The sequence below is a fragment of the Prunus dulcis genome, chromosome 8, assembly GCF_902201215.1.
Source record: "Prunus dulcis chromosome 8, ALMONDv2, whole genome shotgun sequence".
NCBI classification, from domain to species: domain Eukaryota; kingdom Viridiplantae; phylum Streptophyta; class Magnoliopsida; order Rosales; family Rosaceae; genus Prunus; species Prunus dulcis.
Window position 1 is genome coordinate 12,388,147 of NC_047657.1, and position 21,004 is coordinate 12,409,150.

The 21,004-nt window shown below is 40.1% G+C and overlaps 1 protein-coding gene across 1 annotated transcript; it reads left to right on the forward strand.

Annotated features, from left to right (window-relative positions):
* The first annotated feature begins 20,023 nt into the window (after nt 1-20,023).
* LOC117636501 (oil body-associated protein 1A-like) lies at nt 20,024-21,004 on the forward strand. The gene has a single exon (XM_034371031.1). The coding sequence runs from the start codon at nt 20,085-20,087 to the stop codon at nt 20,802-20,804; it is 720 nt and encodes a 239-aa protein (XP_034226922.1). The 5' UTR covers nt 20,024-20,084; the 3' UTR covers nt 20,805-21,004.

The following is a 21,004-nucleotide window of genomic DNA, read 5'->3' on the forward strand; positions in this document are numbered from 1 at the left end:
TATTGTGGGCATAGGAGTAGTTGGATTGAGATGCGCGTATTTCTAGGAGCCGGGGGCAGGGTGTTTAGTTGAAATTCTTTTTATTCAGCAGTTTACTAACTTAATCTTTCGGGATAATCAAGCATCAGGAGCCCGACAGAATTATAAAAGAGATCTTCGAGGGATCGAAGTAGCTCGGACCATCTGTGAGTGGACCTTCTTTCATAAATCAGATTTCATGAATGATTGATGTGCTTTTATATAAATAAGTTTTATAAATGAGTTTATATTGATTTTATATAAATAAGTTTTTAGAAATGAATTTATTTGAATAAGTTTCTTTATTTGATCTTGAGTAAGTTTTATTACGGTTCTGAACTTGATCAGTACAGTAACAGTTTTATAAATGTGTGCTGCTTATTTAAAAGTCATAGAAACGGAGTTTGAGGTTGAAATCAGATGAGACAACAGCACAATTTGAGATTTCAGTTTTAATCGGATTTTCTAAAGGAATCTATTTTAAACCCACCTTGTACCCATTTTCTTTATGGTGATTACCAAGAGTCGGACCGATGTCTACGGACATCCAGTCTGATTATAGTTCAGTCAGTGCACTTGACTTTGCCTCACGAGTTTCGGGGACGCTCGGACCGTGAGTGCTAGGATTTGCGGCTCGGCAGACTTGGTGTCCTGAGACCTGCTAGGATTGCGGCTCGGCTGACTCTGTGTCCCCGAGACCTGCCAGGATTGCGGATCCGGCTGACTACGGTCCCCTGCATCCTGCCAGAGCGACTCGAGCTGACTTGGTGTCATCGAGGAATCTGCCGGCGGGGCAGGCTGATCATAGTCCCCTGATTTCGCCAGTTTGCGGCTCGGGTGGACTGCGTGGCGCCCGAGACCTGCCAGGGAATTGACGGATATAACAGGGGTACAATTAGGTGGCAGTTTTAAAGATTTTAAAGCTTTTACTGCAGATATTGTTTACTCATTTTTTTTAGTAAATTCAGTCGAACGAAGTTTTAAAGGATTTTGAGCTTTCTTTATTCAAGGATGATTTTCAGCCATTTTATATTGGTCTCTCAGTAATTGCACATGTGTATTTTTGGTATTTTTATTCAGTATACCAGTTCTTTGATTCTTCCAGGCAATAATATCTTTATATCAGATCGATTATGTAAGTTTCTTCATTAGTATACTAATTCATGCTTATAGAATCTTTTATATGGAGATATAGTTAAATTTTCGATATATATATATATATATATATATATATCCCTAGTTATTTCAAAATGGGGGAATTATATTTTAGCTGGATTTTAAGAATCTCACTTTTTGTCCACTCACAGTTTAAAACTTGTTTTTAGCCCCCAGGTTGTAGAAGTGCATAGGATCCACCACCGGGCCACTCTTAACCTCCACGCTTCAAAGTCAGGTAAAGTTGTAGAAATTTTCCTGAAAACCCGTGAACTTTAGAAAATTGCTCTGATATCGAGTTTATTGGAAAATTTGAATCTGGCAATTTTGGTTTATCCTATTCTGGCAGTTGGGTGGAAATATTTGAGATTGTTTACAGGTGAAATTTTGGGACTGGTCAAAATACAGGGGAGATTCTGCCGAATTTTCGGCAGAAGTCGAAGAGAAATTTGAAAAGAATTTGAGACAGAAAGGGTAAAAAGGTCATTCGTGCCCGACATTAGCCAGGTGTCGGACACGTACAGGACTTGACTTGAATTTCAAAGTGAAAATTGGGTCGGGTCCTGTCAATTTGGTATCAGAGCATAGGTTTTACTTCCTGTAGACTACGCACCCTGTGCATCCTCGCTCTCTTCTCAAGTTGGGCCCAAATGGTGGTGGTATCCGTAGGAAAACTAGATAGTTATCCCGACGTTAGGGGATGAAATTTCCAAGTCAGACAGGAACTACATCGGTATTCGAACCGACATAGTAATCTTTAGTAGGGGTGTGTAAGGAACCGTACCTACTATATCTAGTAGGTAGAGAGATCCTAACACTCAGCAGACCCTGGAAATGTTAGCCCAGACTATAGTCAGCCAGAGATCCATCCGCAAGATGGGTGGATCAAGTAAACAGGAGTAAGAGCTATAAATTGGAATAATAATGGTATCTAGTGGTAAAAGAGGATTGAGTTAAAGGAATATAGCAGGTCATAAAGATCTTGGTTATTCCACAGGAGAATAAAGTTTTGGGCAGGATTTGGTTAAGAAGTGATGTTAAAATCCTCTGATTCGTACGGAGTAAGCATTTTGGGAACAGAATATGATAGTCAATCTTATTTATAAGTCTACAGAAGGTGTGAATACAGGAGTTTTTGCAGCAGAATAGAGGATAATGGTTAAACTCGAATACGAGAAAAAAATTTTTTTACGTACTGTGTTTTACTAATAGAGATCGGAAAGTAAGAAGTAGTGCCTGGTTGCGTTAAGGTTAAAAAGCCTCCATCCAAGGTATTGTGATTAGTTAGTAGTTGGTCAATGTGGATGCTGTGGTGATGTCTGTCCCAATCAGATAAGGGGCAGACTATGGGGTGCACTTTGTGCACAGTATTTGGAGATAGGTAACAATAATCAGGAAGAGTTTAAGAGAGATACTACAGTGATGATCAATTAATAAACTCAAGAAGCCTTACTCGAGAGTATGCCTTAAGTGACAGTTGTTGGATTTCCTTGGATTAGATGTTTTCAATAGATGCCTTACTCGAGATATAGAATGACCATCCAAGAATGAAGATGGAATGTTAAGTAAGGTTTATTGAAATCTAAAAGTATGGTAGGAGATAAAGAACCTTATTAGATTAAGTAGAAAAAGACTCAAGAAGCCCAGGATTGACAAGGAGTTATGCAGATACTAGAAGAAGGATCCTCAGTTGAGTATTCTCGATATATACCACCTAGGGAAGGGGAGAGGAGAATCAAGGAAGCAAGGGAGCCAAATCCTAGCTGTATCGGACCCAAGGAGATTATAGAATGTGTAGAAAACAAGCAGTTCAGATTTTGGAAGGGAAAGTAATTAGCTTTCAGTGATATGTGCAGTGTAGTAACCCGAGTAGCAATTACAGGAGCAGTTCTTTCCCCCCTCCTGGAAGGACAGAGATGCAAATTTCGAGGACGAAATTTTTATAAGGGGGGTAGATTGTAAGAACCCAAAACAAAATATCTAAAAAGAAAGAAAATATCTAAAAAGTAAGGAAAATATCTTTTAGTGAAAAGACCATTTTGCCCTTGCATTAATAATGGGGGAAAATTTGACTTTTTGATCGAGAAAGAATTTGGGAATCCCGCTTGCGCCATTGCGTAGAGCACGGCGAAAGGAGTCCGTAGACACGGAGTGGGCCCGAATCGGAGTTGTAACGAAAAAGTTATGGTCAAAAGAGTCTCAGTGGCATAACCGTAAATATTTCGAAGTTGCATCTATATAAACCCAGACTCTGCCCGAAACGGGACACCGACTTCCAGAAGGTGCTGGCGCCGCCTCCGAGCTCCAATGGCCACGGGACCGGTTGCGTTGGAACCGCCATCGAGTCCCCTACCTTCTCCAACCGACCTCAACCCTGGGGCCGCCCTGAGCTGGCCGGAAAATCGTGTTTTCCGACGGAGGTTCGTCCGAAGCTACCCAAACTTCCAGCTCGAAATTCTCGTTCGTTTCTCCACCAAATCGATCGAGTAAGGTATGGTTTCTCAGCTATTTTTCGTACTCTAGCTGATGGGTATATGGGCTTCGATCGATTTTAGCTCTAAGGGGTTCGATTTTGAACTTGAAAATTCGGCCGAACTTCGGCCCTTCGAAACTACTGTTTCCGGTCACTTTTTGGGGGTGGCCCAAGAACAAAAGTGACTCCAAATGGGGTTTTTTACCTAGGGTAGGAGTTTGGAGTCTTGGTTCCGAGATTTTTCGGCCACCCGAAATCGCTTTGGACACCCAAAGCTGTCCGCGCGTACTGGAGCCCGTGGGCGAGGGTACTGATGTAATTCTGTGTAGATTTGTGACCCTCGTGTCGTCACGAGCGCGTGGGATTTCGCGGATCTTGATTCGGAGTCCGTTTGAGCCCCGAACGGATTTTCCATATCGCGCGATCCGTGGGTGCAGTGTTGTGTAATCGTCGGATCGCGCTGAATTTTGGGTATGTCGGTCTACACGATGTCAGGATCGTGTAGGATTCAACGGATTGCGAATCGGAGTCCCGGATACTCCGGAATCGCGAACCCTGGGGCTAGGGTTAGGGTTTTAAGCGATAACGCGATTTTGGTCAATCCGACCGTCCGATTCGGACCAAATTCGCAGAACATGGTTCCCGCTGTATGAGAAACCTTCAGGGATGATCAGATTGGCCATCGGACACCGTGGACCCCACGGGTCCCGGGTCGGCCGATCTGACGGCTTATCGCTTAAGCTGAACGTCGAACCTCCCAAAACTGTTCCAAGCGTTGAAAAAGGCTATTGTGGGCATAGGAGTAGTTGGATTGAGATGCGCGTATTTCTAGGAGCCGGGGGCAGGGTGTTTAGTTGAAATTCTTTTTATTCAGCAGTTTACTAACTTAATCTTTCGGGATAATCAGGCATCAGGAGCCCGACAGAATTATAAAAGAGATCTTCGAGGGATCGAAGTAGCTCGGACCATCTGTGAGTGGACCTTCTTTCATAAATCAGATTTCATGAATGATTGATGTGCTTTTATATAAATAAGTTTTATAAATGAGTTTATATTGATTTTATATAAATAAGTTTTTAGAAATGAATTTATTTGAATAAGTTTCTTTATTTGATCTTGAGTAAGTTTTATTACGGTTCTGAACTTGATCAGTACAGTAACAGTTTTATAAATATGTGCTGCTTATTTAAAAGTTATAGAAACAGAGTTTGAGGTTGAAATCAGATGAGACAGCAGCACAATTTGAGATTTCAGTTTTAATCGGATTTTCTAAAGGAATCTATTTTAAACCCACCTTGTACCCATTTTCTTTTGGTGATTACCCAGAGTCGGACCGATGTCTACGGACATCCAGTCTGATTTAGTTCAGTCAGTGCACTTGACTTTGCCTCACGAGTTTCGGGGACGCTCGGACCGTGAGTGCCAGGATTTGCGGCTCGGCAGACTTGGTGTCCCGAGACCTGCCAGGATTGCGGCTCGGCTGACTCTGTGTCCCCGAGACCTGCCAGGATTGCGGATCAGGCTGACTACGGTCCCCTGCATCCTGCCAGAGCGACTCGAGCTGACTTGGTGTCATCGAGGAATCTGCCGGCGGGACAGGCTGATCATAGTCCCCTGATTTCGCCAGTTTGCGGCTCGGGTGGACTGCGTGGCGCCCGAGACCTGCCAGGGAATTGACGGATATAACAGGGGTACAATTAGGTGGCAGTCTTAAAGGATTTTAAAGCTTTTACTGCATATATTGTTTACTCATTTTTTTTAGTAAATTCAGTCGAACGAAGTTTTAAAGGATTTTGAGCTTTCTTTATTCAAGGATGATTTTCAGCCATTTTATATTGGTCTCTCAGTAATTGCACATGTGTATTTTTGGTATTTTTATTCAGTATACCAGTTCTTTGATTCTTCCAGGCAATAATATCTTTATATCAGATCGATTATGTAAGTTTCTTCATTAGTATACTAATTCATGCTTATAGAATCTTTTATATGGAGATATAGTTAAATTTTCGATATATATATATCTCTAGTTATTTCAAAATGGGGGAATTATATTTTAGCTGGATTTTAAGAATCTCACTTTTTGTCCACTCACAGTTTAAAACTTGTTTTTCGCCCCCAGGTTGTAGAAGTGCATAGGATCCACCACCGGGCCCCTCTTAACCTCCACGCTTCAAAGTCAGGTAAAGTTGTAGAAATTTTTCCTGAAAACCCGTGAACTTTAGAAAATTGCTCTGATATCGAGTTTATTGGAAAATTTGAACCTGGCAATTTGGTTTATCCTATTCTGGCAGTTGGGTGGAAATATTTGAGATTGTTTACAGGTGAAATTTTGGGACTGGTCAAAATACAAGGGAGACTCTGCCGAATTTTCGGCAGAAGTCGAAGAGAAATTTGAAAAGAATTTGAGACAGAAAGGGTAAAAAGGTCATTCGTGCCCGACATTAGCCAGGTGTCGGACACGCACAGGACTTGACTCGAATTTCAAAGTGAAAATTGGGTCGGGTCCTGTCAGCAACCCTCGTGTTTAGTTGCCACCGTTGAGTTTGGAACCCTGAGCAGACTGCCGGTGATAAGCCGGAGGAAGGTGAGGATGACGTCAAGTCATCATGCCCCTTATGCCCTGGGCGACACACGTGCTACAATGGCCGGGATCCCCCTCGAATCAGACAAGGAAAGAGGGGGTAGGTCCCGTTGAGTTCTTAATAATCATAATATTTTTTTATAGATGTTTCAAAAACCTCCACTTTTTCTGATAATGTTTTTGAAAAATTAACTTCGTTAAGGGATTCAGAACATCTGTTACTCAATAGTATCTGTCAATACTTAAAACGAAGAAGGAATCACTCTATTACCATTCATGAATAAATATAAGATATATTTTCACCAATTTATAAACCTCGTTTGGGTTGTAGGAACATGATGCTTTGAGGAAAAAGGTATAATTAGGGTTGCAGGAACATATGTGGGATGTAGTGAACAAATTTAATTTTTATTTTGAATGTTTTTGTCCTTAACGGTAATTATGTATAATGGTAAAATAGGTTATTCATATTTAAAATTAGTATGGGGTGCAAAGAGCAAATAATGGGGTGCCAATAAAATCACCATAATCTAAAAAATGGCCCATCAAATGTAGCATATAATTTAATTTTCTTTTATTTAATACTCTCTCTCTCTCTCTCTCTCTCTCTCTCTCTCTCTCTCTCTCTCTCTATATATATATATATATATATATATAGTAAAATAAGGATGGCCAATTGCTTATTTAAAAATTATCTTTAGAAAAGTAAAATAATTTAGTCTGAAAAACAACCATATATATATATATATATATATATATATATTACCCTAGCTAGTCAAACCTTGGCCAGAATAAAATAACGAACCGTTTCGGTGTTCTCAGGCGTAATTTTATCCTCTATATATATATATATATATATATTACCCTAGCTAGTCAAACCTTGGCCAGAATAAAATAACGAACCGTTTCGGTGTTCTCAGGCGTAATTTTTTCCTCAACGACGAAGGACCAGAGGTCAATGTTATCGCCATTCTTAAGTTTATATATTTCCACAACGTCATTCCAACCTTCTTCATCAAAAGAATATGTCCCATTTTCGTTCTTGACAAAAACTAGACTGCACCAAGTCTCAGCAAATAAGTAGCGTCCAACCAACACCACTACCAGTTTTTGTTTAGCATTCAGTTTAGCTTTCTCTCTTGTATGGAGAACATTGGCGTCAAGTCGTTCCCCCGGAATCTGTATGCGGCGGTCGGAAGTCAAAAACAGTCGGTCGACGAACCCTCCATAGTACGAATTAGGTTTTTTATGTCTTTAGGTAATTCCGAGTTCTCCATCTTTGAAGATTTCATGGCACGATTGACCTTGTGAGATTTAAAGCTAGGTTTTGCACACCCTGCTAGATCCATCGTTCGTCGGCTTCTATATATATAGTACATTAGGAAACTTGGATTCCAAGAACTTTCAATATTTGCATTAGGGAAAGATTGAGAAGCGTACTAGCCTATAATTTAATTGCATGGACATGTTTCAGCATGCTATAGCCTAAACTAATTGCATGGGCATATCTATGTAGGATTCGAGCATGCATTTTCTCCTTTTCACTACATTTGAGATATTCTAGTAATTAATCTAATGACCTAAAACACACGCCGAATGTAGCATAGAGTTTAATTTATGTTTATTCTCTCTCTCTCTCTCTCTCTCTCTCTCTCTCTCTCTCTCTCTCTCTCTCTCTCTCTCTCTCTCTCTCTCTATTCTTCTTCATTCTTTAAAGGAGAAATAAATAGGGAGGAGAAGCTGATCAAGAGGCTAACGTTGATTAGTTCTCCATCTCTATTTCTCCTTTTTTATTTTCTCATGTCAGAAATTTTCTTTCTTGTCAATTGAGAAACTAGCTAGCACTACTACATTATAGTATTTGCGCGACGAATACAATTTCGTCGCGCAAACTAACATGTAGTCGCACAAATAAAAACAGAAAAATCGTCGCGCGTAATCTGTCGCGCAAAGGTCGTGAAGAAAGACTTTGCGCGACAGATTATATCACTCGTCGCGCATTTTTGTGCGACGGTTATCCTTCGTTACACAAAAAGTTCAGAGACGACTCAATCATTCGTCGCACAAAATTACGGGCGACAAAATCTGATTCGTCGCCAAAACAAAGCACGGCGAATAGATTTCGTCGCGCAAGACGTCCCGTAGACATTTGCGGCACCAGGAGTTCATCATCGCGCAATTCGGTACACGTATTGCGCGATGAAACTATGTTGTCGCGTAATCTTTTGCGCGACGGTAAACTGCGTCGCGCTGCACGTGCCCACAAATTTTGCGCGACGCAATACTGTTGTCGCGGTAATCGATTTTAGTTCCGAAACCTTCGTCGCGCAAAAATAATTATATGTAATTAAAAAATGAAACATTATTTTTTCGGAATATATACATTTGCGCGACGACAATCCGTTCGTCGCGCAAAATTAATATATATTATAATATAATTATAATACCACTTTTGTTTTATTTTATAAAAAAATAAATTTGGTTTTTTTTTTTTGGGGTAACAAAATGAAATTCCAATAATAAAAAAATTTATTTTATAAAATAAATGTATGCTACAAGAGAAAGATTTAAAAAATAATTACGAAAATAAAAAAACTAATCGAATAATGTTTCAAAATCTACATTATCGTCTGGCACATGCGGTTCAGAGGTCTGGGGGTCTACAGGGGCCGACATCTGGTGTGGATGCTCGGGATGGACGGGCTCGGAGGTCGGCGCATCAAAATGCGGGACTGGAATGCCGGACTGTGCGAGGGACTGCAGAATGACCGACATCTGGCTCTGAAGAGTTGTAACGCCCCGACCCCAAATTTCCCCGAATTTAACCCTTATTTAATTATTTAATTATTTAAGGGTATTTTAGTCACATTTTTAACCGAAGAGAGTTTGGGACCGTGACTGGTATTTTTGGATAGGTCGTACTGAGACGAGTTCATAGACACGTAGTGGGCTCGAATCGGAGTTGTAACGAGAGAGATATGGTCAAAAGAAACCCAGTGGCACAACCGTAAATATTTCGAAATGGGATTTTTTTTTATAAAAATCTGGTTTTTTCTCTCTCTCTCTCTCTCTCTCTCTCTCTCTCTCTCTCCCGCGATCTCTCTCTCTCTCCGTCAGCTCTCTCTCTCTCTCTCCTTGTATCTCCGGCCACCGGCCGCGGCTGCGGTCGGGACCGGTGCCAAAAGAACCGGCTCGGCCTCGGCGTCACGACCCAGCCCTCCCCCGAGACCGGCCGCCGCTCCAGCCGCCGGAAAACGGCGATTTTCGCCCGAATGTCGCCCGAACTTCGCCGCCGCCGATCTCCCTCCTCCGGCCGCCATTTCTGGCGATCAAGGTATGAAAATTCATCCTCTCTGTATGCTCTAGCTGATGGTTGGGTAGGAATTGATCGATTCGTAGCGTAGGCAATTCGATTTTCGAATTGAAAATCGGCCGAACTTCGGCCGCCGTTTTTGGCCATTTCCGGCCACTTTTTGGGGGTTGCCCAAGAACAAAAGTGACTCCAAATGGGGGTTTTACCTAGGGTAGGAGTTTGGAGTCTCGGTTCCAAGATTTTCCGGCGAAGTTTTATCGCTTTGGACACCCGGTCTGCCCGCGCGTGTGGCGGCGCGTGGGCCAGGGTGGTGGCGTGTCTCTGTCCAGTTTTGAGGTCCTCGTGCCGTCACGAGCGCGTAGGATTTCGCGGATCTCAATTCGGACGTCGTTTGATTATCGAACGGATATCGCCTATTGGGCGTTATCCGGGTTCGATAGGTTGGGACCGTTGGATGGCCCCGAAAATAATATATGTTAAACTAGGTATTTCTAGGATCGTGTAGGAATTCACGGATCGTGAATCGGGGCCCCGGATGTCCCTATTTAATATTTTAAAGTTTATATTTTATATTAACCGTTAGATCGTGCGATCGTGAGCGATCCGACCGTCCGATCTGAACCAAACTTGCAGGACGAGTGTCCTATATGTTATAGAACCCATAGGAACTTCCGGATCGGAATTTGGAGGTCGTATGTCCCGTGGGCCCGTTTGACCAGGGTTAGGGTAGTTTGACCCTTGGTTGACCGTGAGTCTTCCGGAGTAATCTCACCTTCCTAAGGGGATTATCTGGTGCTAGACTATTGTTGGGGTTTACGCAATATTAGAATATTTGTATATTTATAGAATTAGAATTATATGTTTGTACAAGGGTACAACAGAGTCTAGAATACCAGTTGGAGTGCTATATGCACTACTTTAAGTACCTTCCCGGATTTTGGATGTACTACGAGTACCACCAAGTGAAAGTTAGGTCCCACGTGGCGTAGGTTATCCGGCGTTGGGACAGGCCCCATACGTGGCGTTGGTTGTACCGGCGTATGGGGAGATATTGTAGTATTGTGTTGAGGTCGCACGTGGCGTAGGTTATCCGGCGTGTCGACAGGCCCCATACGTGGCGTTGGTTGTACCGGCGTATGGGGAGATTTATGATATAATGTTGAGGTCCCGCGTGGCGTAGGTTATCCGGCGTTGGGACAGGCCCCATACGTGGCGTTGGTTGTACCGGCGTATGGGGAGTTATGTGATATGACGTGTAGGTCTCACGTGGCGTAGGTTATCCGGCGTTGAGACAGACCCCATACGTGGCGTTGGTTGTACCGGCGTATGGGGAGAGATGTGATAGTATGGCATGGTCGCACGTGGCGTAGGTTATCCGGCGTGTTGACAGACCCCATACGTGGCGTTGGTTGTACCGGCGTATGGGGAGATTATGTGGAATACAGAGAAATGAATTGAGGTATTGCCTATATGTGGAATTGGGTTTTATGGAAGAACTACGTGTGGCTTGATCCCTCGAGGAGGGTACGTAGGCAGCCTAAGGTTGTTAGGTGCAGCCGCAGACTAAATATTAGTCATAAATTTATATTTGAATTTATTGTTGCCTTGTTCGAGACATGAATTGTTTTGTTAGTGTGTTTGGTAGTTTGTTGAGAATTATTGGAAGGCCGAAGGCCATTTATGTAAACTGCATGAAATTATATTGTGCATGCTGCCAGTTGGGGATTTTAAATGTGTTTTTATGCAGGTAGAAATTTTGGGAAATGTCCAATTTATAGGGGAGACTCTGCCGAATTTTCGGCAGAAAGTCCCGGTCTTTAGTGATGAGCCCGACATCAGGGTGATGTCAGGAAATTCAAAGGGTTCGTCCCGGGTTTTAGAAAAATTCGGGGCGGGTCCTTTCAAGAGTGGCCACCTGTGCTGTCAAAGCAGTGACCTGACTGTTTGACTGCGCTGATCAACGGGGTCTAGGTTCCCTCCGCCTGGCATTCCCCATCCCTCGACAATATGTCCCCGGTCTCCTCCCTAGAGTCTGATCCAATGTCTCCGTCAAGATCTGAAACCCAGCATCCTGTGGAGGATCCACAGACTCGATCGGAGTATCGGGAGAAGTTGGGAGGCGGACTCCTGAAGAACCAACTGGCTCCTCTCCACCATCGTCGTCTGTTTAGCATAACATAAAATATAAATTCAAACACTCATATAATGAACTTTAAAGTTGAATCGTAACATAAGAACTAAAATTAAATAATACTTACATGAAGGGACTCGGCCAACTCATTCCCAGGCCGAACATAAATGTCGCCAAAGACGTCGATCTCTGGGAATTTGGACCCCCCCTAAATTGAACAAAAGAAGACAAATATTAGAACGAAAAAATAAATTAAGAATAATGAAAAAGTAAAAAATTAAATAAAAATTATTTTATTATTACCTGACGCCGTGCATCCATCCTATAGGAGAAGGGCCTGGAACCCGAATGATGGAGAAGAGTCTTCCTCTTCCTATTGCCCTTATTGACTAGTCATCCTTGCTCTCCAGCTTGATAACCAACTTTTTTGTCCTATTCCTTTTTCTCTCTCTGCTGCCACACGGGATTCTGACCTAAGGGAATTTTTTGGTCTGTATAGGCCTTGCAATTCCTCATTTGGCAGCCGTCACTTTTGGGGACAAGTTTTGGAAAGTTTCATAGCAAACTTTCGCTTCTTCTTCCTCAAGAGTAACCTTCATATTTTTCATCTTTGAGTTTTCCAAATTGTTTCTTTTTGAAAACTGCATTTGAAATATGAAAACTTCATCTTGCTAGATCAAACACTCCATCATATACATCTAGGTCAGATTCAAGATTGATTTCTTCAAGAGTATGGTTTCTTGAAGAAATTGGTCATTTTCTCCATGAATCCAAATTTCATTTCTGTTTGAGTTAGAGCTTGCAAGCTAGTGCCATGGGATGAAAGAGCTGGAGAAGGAGCTGCCATTGCCATGAAGAACTGAGCTTCAAGCTTTGCTAAGTTGGAGAAGAAGATTGTACAAAGGAGGTATAGCTCATCTTCCTAAATAGACCTAGGAATTTCTTGAGCTTGCTAGTATTCTTTGTAAGAATCTTTTTTGCTTAGTGGACTGCTTGGTCGGTTGATGACCCCCAGTTTTTCCCAATGGTGGGTTTCTGGGTGAACAATTTATGATTTCCATCTCTGTAAATTTTCTAGGTTTGTGTTCTTGATAGTTGACTAGTCATCTGAATTTGTGCGGTTGACTAGTCATCTTTTTCTGTTGTTTGGTGTTTGCTTGATTATGTTGTCTTCACACACTTTCACCATAGTTGTTGCTAGCACAGGGGATGTCTAGATTGATGGGTCCTTCTGAGTGCCTAGGTTGTCACTAGTAATTCTCTAGGCCTGCAGGTACATCTTGGTATGCTCTGTGTATGTTATTGTTTGGTATAATTCATATCTAACAGTTGACTAGTCATAAGAGTATTTGGTCAAGGTCTAGAGTGTGTGAAGGTTGTTGCGTTCTTGATTGAATATCTTTTAAATTTACCCCTCGTCACCTAAGTACCAATTTCAAGTTCCTCAGAAATTGAAGTATCAACATTAGATGCAGAATGTGTATCCTTGTTATCGTTACCACTTTTTTTGAAAAATGAATAAATAGTTTTTCCTCTCTTTGCCGGTCTATTATCATCATGTGACATGATATCCTAACAAGAAGTACTCGACAGCAAAAATCATATATGCTAATTAATAATTCAAGTTACAAAAATAAAACATATATAACAATCCCCAAAAGTTTTCACCAAAACTCTAAATCATAAAAACTTAACAACGACAATTTAAATTGGAAATTAAATATATATAAAAAAGAGAAAAACTTACCAAGATTGAAGAACCCACTGAAGATAGGTTGATACAATTTTTAAGAGGGGGAGAGCTACTTCTTCTAGGCTTTGATGGTTCAAATATGGCGTTTTGGGTTGCTAGAAGAAAATTTCTGATGTTTGCTTCTAATCAAATTTGTATGGGTTATAAATTGCATGTTTACTATTTCCTATATGCTTCAAGAGTGGACTTATTTCTACATAGAGAGCTGAGCTTATTTTAAATAGAGGGCTAGAGTATTATTTACTTTACCTAAATTTGTCTTATACCACTAATAAGCCTACAAAAAAAAAAAAAAAAAAAAAAAAAAAAAAAAGCACTGGGCTGGAGCCCTCTCCAGCCCAAGTGTTGATCTGCCCTTGGTCACAAATGTGTTTAATTTTTTATTTTTTTATTTAGGCTTTTCCATGCACGGCGAGGAATTAATTAATGAAGCTCCATGCATAGCATATTTCCAACTTCCTACATACGATATGTCAATTTGATCTACTAACTTTATTGAATTTTTACGTGAAAAATGACTTATAGTTTAAGTGGTTAACTATTAATAATATTTAACTCGGAACTCGACATCTCATGTGTTCGAGATTTGTAGGCGGAGTTTATGATCTAATCCAAGTTTCAAATTTGTTGCCCATTCCATTTCAAATTTTCCTTTTGAGGATACCAACCCAGGAAATTATTGATTGTCATAACTTTTTCCCAATTATTGAATCCAATTTGTTCATCCAAACACATTGTTATTGTAAGCTTGCCATCGGACAAAAAGGTACATGTAAAGTCGAAACAATCATGCTTAACATAAGGTTAATCAACAACAGAAACTCAAAAATAACTGAAAATTCATTACGACATAAGAGGATAATAGTTAATAACAAGGGGATGAACCAAACAACAAAAGATCGGCCAAGTGCTTATTGCATAATAGTAAAACATCATCTTAAACAAAGCTAGAACTTTAGTAAGAAAACGGTGCACATCAAAAGCCACAGTAAAGATACTTAATCTTAGTCTATGACGGTAACAGTTTTAGCAGTAGGCTGGTTATTGAGGCCATGCACGTACTGCATAACAAAAAATCGTGTGGACTCACCATCCACAAAGGACCAAAGGTCAACCGGAACTTCAACCCTAAAGCGGTTGCGGGAAACAACATTTTTCCATTCGTCCTGAGAACCAAAAACATACATCCCATTTCCCTTCTTGACCAGCTTGATCAAGCTAGTAACGCCCTCAGGCTCTATAAGCTTTACGGGGATGGAATCTCCGTCATTGGCCAGCTTTTCCTTCTCCTTGGAGTGGAGAATGAGGCTGAGCAGCAGTGCCTGGGGTATCATCAGATACTCACTGCATATGTCACGTTGGAACTTCAAAAACAATCGGCCTACGAGCTTCACATCCTTACCCTTGAGTTCACGGATCTTATCTTTTGTATGTTGAGCCAACACAAAGTCTGCCATCTTCGAAAACCTTGGTATTCAGGAGATGACCTAGTGAGGCTGAGAATATAAGTGAGGAAACTAAGAACTTGTCCCTATATGATCAGCCGCTATACATGTATATATAGCTGTAAATAACTAGTTTAGGAAACATGTTTTTCAAGAATTTTCGATATTTGAATCTTGAAAAAATGACCAGCCTTCTGGCCTATATTAGTTGTTAGGTAGGCATGCATATCCATTTGGAATTACCTTATAACCAGAAAGATGTGAGCATGCATACAAGGATGAATATTTGGAGCCACTAGGCTTTAAAATAAAAACATTAGAAAATTAGATTATGATGACAGATTAAATCCTAAATTTTGCTCCTAATTTATACCCAACTCACATGAGTTTTCCTTATATCACCTGATTAGTTTGCTATAAAAAATTGTTTTATTTATTCCTAAAATGCCGCCTTCTTTTTTTCTATAATCCAGCGAACAATCATTGCATCAATTTAATTTTGAAAATATAGGTTCACCTTATACCAAATGTGGGTACTAAAGTTCATGAATCTACCACCAAATGAGTAGTTAAATATTCACACACAAAAATTTGAGTTATTATATATTTGTATATATGTAAAGGTTTGCATATGTTGGCCTAGCAGATTTGGCACTTAAATTCACTTGCCATATATAGGCAGATGCAAAATATAAAGTCCATTGCAGCTCAAGCGGTTAAAAGTATTTATCGTTGAACTTGATATCCTATGTTCATTTCCTGTCTCTCCTCGTATCGCTTGTAAAAAAAATAAAAATAAAAGACATAGACAAGTATCAAATTTCAAGTAAATAGTCTTCTCCATTGCCGCATAAGCAAAGGAGTTTTGTGGTTTGTTTATGTACAACGACTTGTATGTATCTATTTTTATGCATCCGTGCTACAATCATTTGCAAGGGGCTTATAGGCTATAGCTAGTAGTTAAGAGCATTTATCTGTACATATGAAAGTCTAGGTTTAGTTCCTCCATCTCTCCATCTCTTAATATTGTTTGTATAAAAAAATAAAAAAATAAATTAATTACCTCCAATCATTTAAATTATTGAAATATACAAATATATAGATTGACCAAAAAAAAAATACACACATATATAGACATTTCTTTTTCTGACATACCCTAAAATTACGAGTACGCTCCTTTTTTTAGGGACGAGTTACAAGCTGGTTTACAATCAACCAACCTTGCATAAGTTTTACGAAACAACTAAATCTCGAAAACACCAACCCCTACGAATTCTCAAATATAGAGGCTCCAAACTTGAAACATGACAAGGTTTAAAAAAATAATGTGGTTCGTAAAGGGACTTGCCATGATTAAACTAATAGTCGGGTTAGAACCTCGGACCAAATAAGATCCATGAGTGTTTGCTCGGCCACAATTTAAAGTGTTTTTCGTTTAGGTGCACTGTACATGTTAATAGTTGTGTGTTTCTTGAAACATCATGTCATCTACTTTATTGGTCATAATATGTATACATATATTTATGGCAAAAAGTCACTTTTGATCTCTGTGGTTTACCACTTTTATCACTAAGGTCTCTGTAGTTTCAATTTCATCATTTTTGTCCCTGTGGTTTCAATTTGATGCAATTTAAGCACAATTCTCAATTTTTGATACTTATTGAGAGGCATTTCAGTCCAAACTTGCAGCCCCTCCCCAACCACCTATACCGCCACTAGCCCTCCAAAAACTCCTCCATGTTGTAAACATTGACAATCCCACTGCCTAAACCAGTAACAAACAATGCTCCTTCGAGATGTACAAAGAGAGGTACCATTATACAACCTTCATTAATATTTTTTTTAGAGATTATGTTGAATTACATAATGAAAAACCATCAAAGCTTGTGACACTGGCACAAGGTGCAGTAAGAGCTGCAATTAATGATGCTGTTGTAATCCTAGGCTACTTTTATGAAGCTTACAAAAGACCGAAGTAGACTTGCTTTGGTTACGTTGTTTTTCTTTTTTGGCTGGAGATTACCTTCATCCCTTATGAAGAAATGAGATGGATTATGATTATAATTGTGAGTTTTTCTTTGGGTTCAGAAAAAAAAAATAAATAAATGTATCTCCCTTGTGTAATCCTAAGACCCGCTCGATTATGATTTTGTTAGTTGATGTTTATGTATAGATGGCCATAATTTTATCAACAAAAATTCAAATGGAGCATCGTTTGTTTCTGGTTTACAACATAGATAAGTTTTTGGAGGGGCTGCTAGGTGACTGTAGGGTGGTTGGGGAGGTGTTGCAAGTTTGGACCGAAATGCCCCTCAATAAATATTAGAAATTGGGAATTGTCCTTAAATTGGTTCAAATTGAAACCACAAGGACAAAAATGACGAAATTGAAACCATAGGGACCTTAGTGGTAAAAGTTGTAAACCACAAGGACCTAAAATGACTTTTTGCCTATATTTATATTATATTATATTATATTATATTATAAGTGACAAACAATTAATAATATGGTTAATCGTTTTATTTATCCCTAAACTTAGACCCGATTTGTATTTGAGTCCCTCAATTTCCAAAATCATTCCCATGGTTTTACAACTTCAATTTCGTTAGGACAAATGGTCCTATTGTCAATTTTGTTAACTTCTTTATTAAATACAGGGACAAAATGGTTTTTTATTTATTTATCAAAATTGATTAAAATATGAAAAATAAGAATAATAAACTATAAAATTAAAATTAAACTCTCTCTCTCCCCCTCTATCCCGATTTCTATTCCCCCCAAACTTTATTTTTTTATTTTTTGGTTTTTTATTTGATTTGATTTTATTTTTATTTTAAAGATATTATTTTTTGGTTTTTTATTTGATTTGATTTTATTTTTATTTTAAAGATATTATTTTTTGGTTTGAATATAAAATTATCATTTTGCCCCTACATTTAACAGAAAAAATTAACAAATTTGAGGGCAGGACCATTTGTCTTAACGAAAGTGAAGTTAAAGGACCACAGGAACGATTTTGAAAATTGAGGGACTCAAATGCAAATCGAGTCTAAATTCAGGGACTAGTAAAATGATTAACTCATAATAATAATACATTGGGTATAGAAATTTTAATCCAACTTTTATTTTGGTCTGGAAATTTTGTATCCAACTTATTCGACCACTTTCCCACTTTCTGATAATTTATGTACAGTATATCCATATACAGCAAGAGATAATTTTAGTGGATATTGCTCGAGCCACCCGTGGGTGCATAGCATATAACGAAGCAACGAGTGGATTCTTTGTCTATGAAGGTCCATAGGTCAAAGGGAACGTCGACCTTAAAGGGACTCCTTGACACCAATTTCACTTTAACCTCACTATTTTTCTTTATGTCAGGCACTTTCACCAGACTTATCAACCCACAATGGCCCTCGGGTTTGAAGAGCTTCGCCACCAGTTTACCGTTGTTGAGCAGCTGCACCTCGCCCGGCTCGTCAAGGATGGAGTCGAGCACTTGTGGCCGTATTGTCAGATGAATGCCGGGTTCAAACTGCAAGTTCAGCCCGGAGGCAACGTGCTTTATGTTTTGACCTCCCTCCCGACTAATTAGGGTCTTTATATTAACCGGCAATACAAAGTCCACCATCTTAATAGAGTTTAAGGTTTAGAGTGTAGGAGGCAAAAGCTTGTGAGATTGAGAAGTTGAAGGAGAAAGCTGAGGTAGGCTAATTTGCACTACGCTCGATCAATCTCGGCCTATTTATAACGTTTAGGTTAGTTTTAAAGAACTTAGCATGCTAAGCCTAAATTAATTGGATCAGCATGTGCAGGCTTGCGTGCATTGCATATTTCTAATAACATTAATTGGGGCGCTATGCGGTGGCACCACTTACGCCATCTCAAGACGGATCCTATTATCACCCTCCTTTTGAAAAATTCCTCATAAATGTTTCGTCTATTTGCAAAACTGGCCTATATACCATGCAAGTTTCAAATTGGCTCTGGATAAAATAAGGCATGAACAAACCACTAGCTCAATGAGTAACTAAAACAATTATGTCAGTCAAATAGATTTTATATCAAGCACACGCAAAAACTTTCAATACATTTTCATACACTCGAAAATATATGTGTCTGCTTGCTTGGAGCATTTCCAGCAGCGCAACTAAGGGGAGGGCTAAGGGGGTTTGAAACCAAAACGATGTTTCTAGCAACAAAATGAAGCCCGGGTGCAAGGTGGGACCCAGCAATCAGGGCTGGCCCGAGGGCAAGGTTGGCTTGAGCTCCAGTCCTAGTTTTGGTGCTAATGTTAGCGAGCTACAGTCCACGTGTCGCACTCTGGGCTCTCTGATCAGATTTTTTTCTCCAATCCAAAGGCAGCCAATTTTTGTGTAATAAAAAAATTTAAAAAAATAAAAATTTTTAAAAAAAAATACTGAAATTTTTTTTCTTATATAAATACCAACAAATACTCTTCACTTTTAACACCAAATCCTCATAAATTTTCTTATGGCTTTTTCTATTGAAAACAGAGGGGCATGGAGCATGATATCTTATTCGAAAATTTGAATTTTGAAATTTATCTGATATTTGAAACCAAAAATTTTATCCGATTATGATATATGAATAGTATTGACGCGTAGGACCCAAAAATCTTATCCGAAAATATTATCCAAATGAATTGTTTTAGTAAAAAAACAAAAAAATGAATAGTATGTGCCATGACAAAAAAGGCAACTGCTGGAAACACACTTTGCTTAGGGGGTGGTGCTAAGACAGCCACTATTCGTGTGAATAGTAGCTGCCCTAGAGCTCTCCTTGCCATGACAAAAGACAAACTGCTGGAAATGCTCTTATGCACAAACACAGCCACTTAACAAGCATTCACAGAGTCACAACGTATGGATAAATCTTATTGAGAAAAAGTTAACCTCAATTACCAGATAATATACGTAGATTTTGTTACAAATATAATCCTCTAGCAAAACCCAAGTTTTTTTTTATTTTTTATTTTTTTTTATACTTCTTTTGAACTTGTTCTCAATCACGATAAGAGTGGTTCCTCAGTAAAAGCCTCGTCTATAGCCACGTTTGAGCTAAAACAAAACACACGTATGCCTTATTCTTCCACCACGCGTAACTCTGCATGCAAGTTTGCAACCACCCTCTCTTGCTTTAAATTGGCTTTACGCATTCCCTTGCAAAACCAAAACCCACCAAACAAACAGCAATGTCCACGGCTCACACACAAGTCCCCGGCGAGCCAACCCACACGGGCACCGCGCTCGTCGAAACCGCTACGGCAGCCATCCAAGGCTTCGGCCCGATCAACCAAATCCACCAGCACCTCTGCGCCTTCCACTTCTACTCCCACGACATGACCCGCCAGGTGGAGGCCCACCACTACTGCGCCCACCAGAATGAGGAGATGAGGCAGTGCCTCATCTACGATGGGCAAGAGGCTGATGCAAGGCTCATCGGCCTCGAGTACGTCGTGTCAGAGAATCTCTTCCTGACACTACCGGACGAGGAGAAGCCACTCTGGCACTCGCACGAGTACGAGGTCAAGAGCGGCGTCTTGTTCATGCCGAGAGTGCCGGGCGTGATCGAGAGGCAGGACATGGAGAAGGTGTGCAAGACGTATGGGAAGGTGTGGCATTTTTGGGAGGTGGATAAAGGGGACAACTTGCCGCTTGGGATTCCGAGGGTTATGATGGCGTTGACCAGGGATGGTCAACTGCATGAGGGTTTGAAGAAGGGTGTGGAGGAGAGGTATGGGGTGAGCTTTGACAAGGAGAGGGTGAATCGGGCGTATATTAGTGGACCCGAGCACGGGGTGCATCCGCTGGCGAACGGGGCAGGGAAAGGGTTGAAGACTGAGCTGAGAGAGACTGGTTGCGTTAATCCTCCTGCTGATTCTGTTTCTCCCGTTCTCAGGGCCTCTGTTTGATTGTGTGTGGATGGGAAAATTAATCAGTGATATATCAAATAGGGCTTTTCTAGTTGTGTGTTTCTTAAACTAGTAGTTGCATTACCATTTGTTATTTTTGTAATTTTGAAGTTAAAGGTGCGTGCAATCTAATCTTTGAAGTCGGCTTTTCGAACAGAAAATTATGGAAATGAATTTTGTGAAAACAACTTGAAAAACAC

Excerpts from the sequence above, each read along its gene's own strand:
- LOC117636501 (XM_034371031.1), top strand. The coding sequence starts at position 20,085 with ATGTCCACGGCTCACACACAAGTCCCCGGCGAGCCAACCCACACGGGC.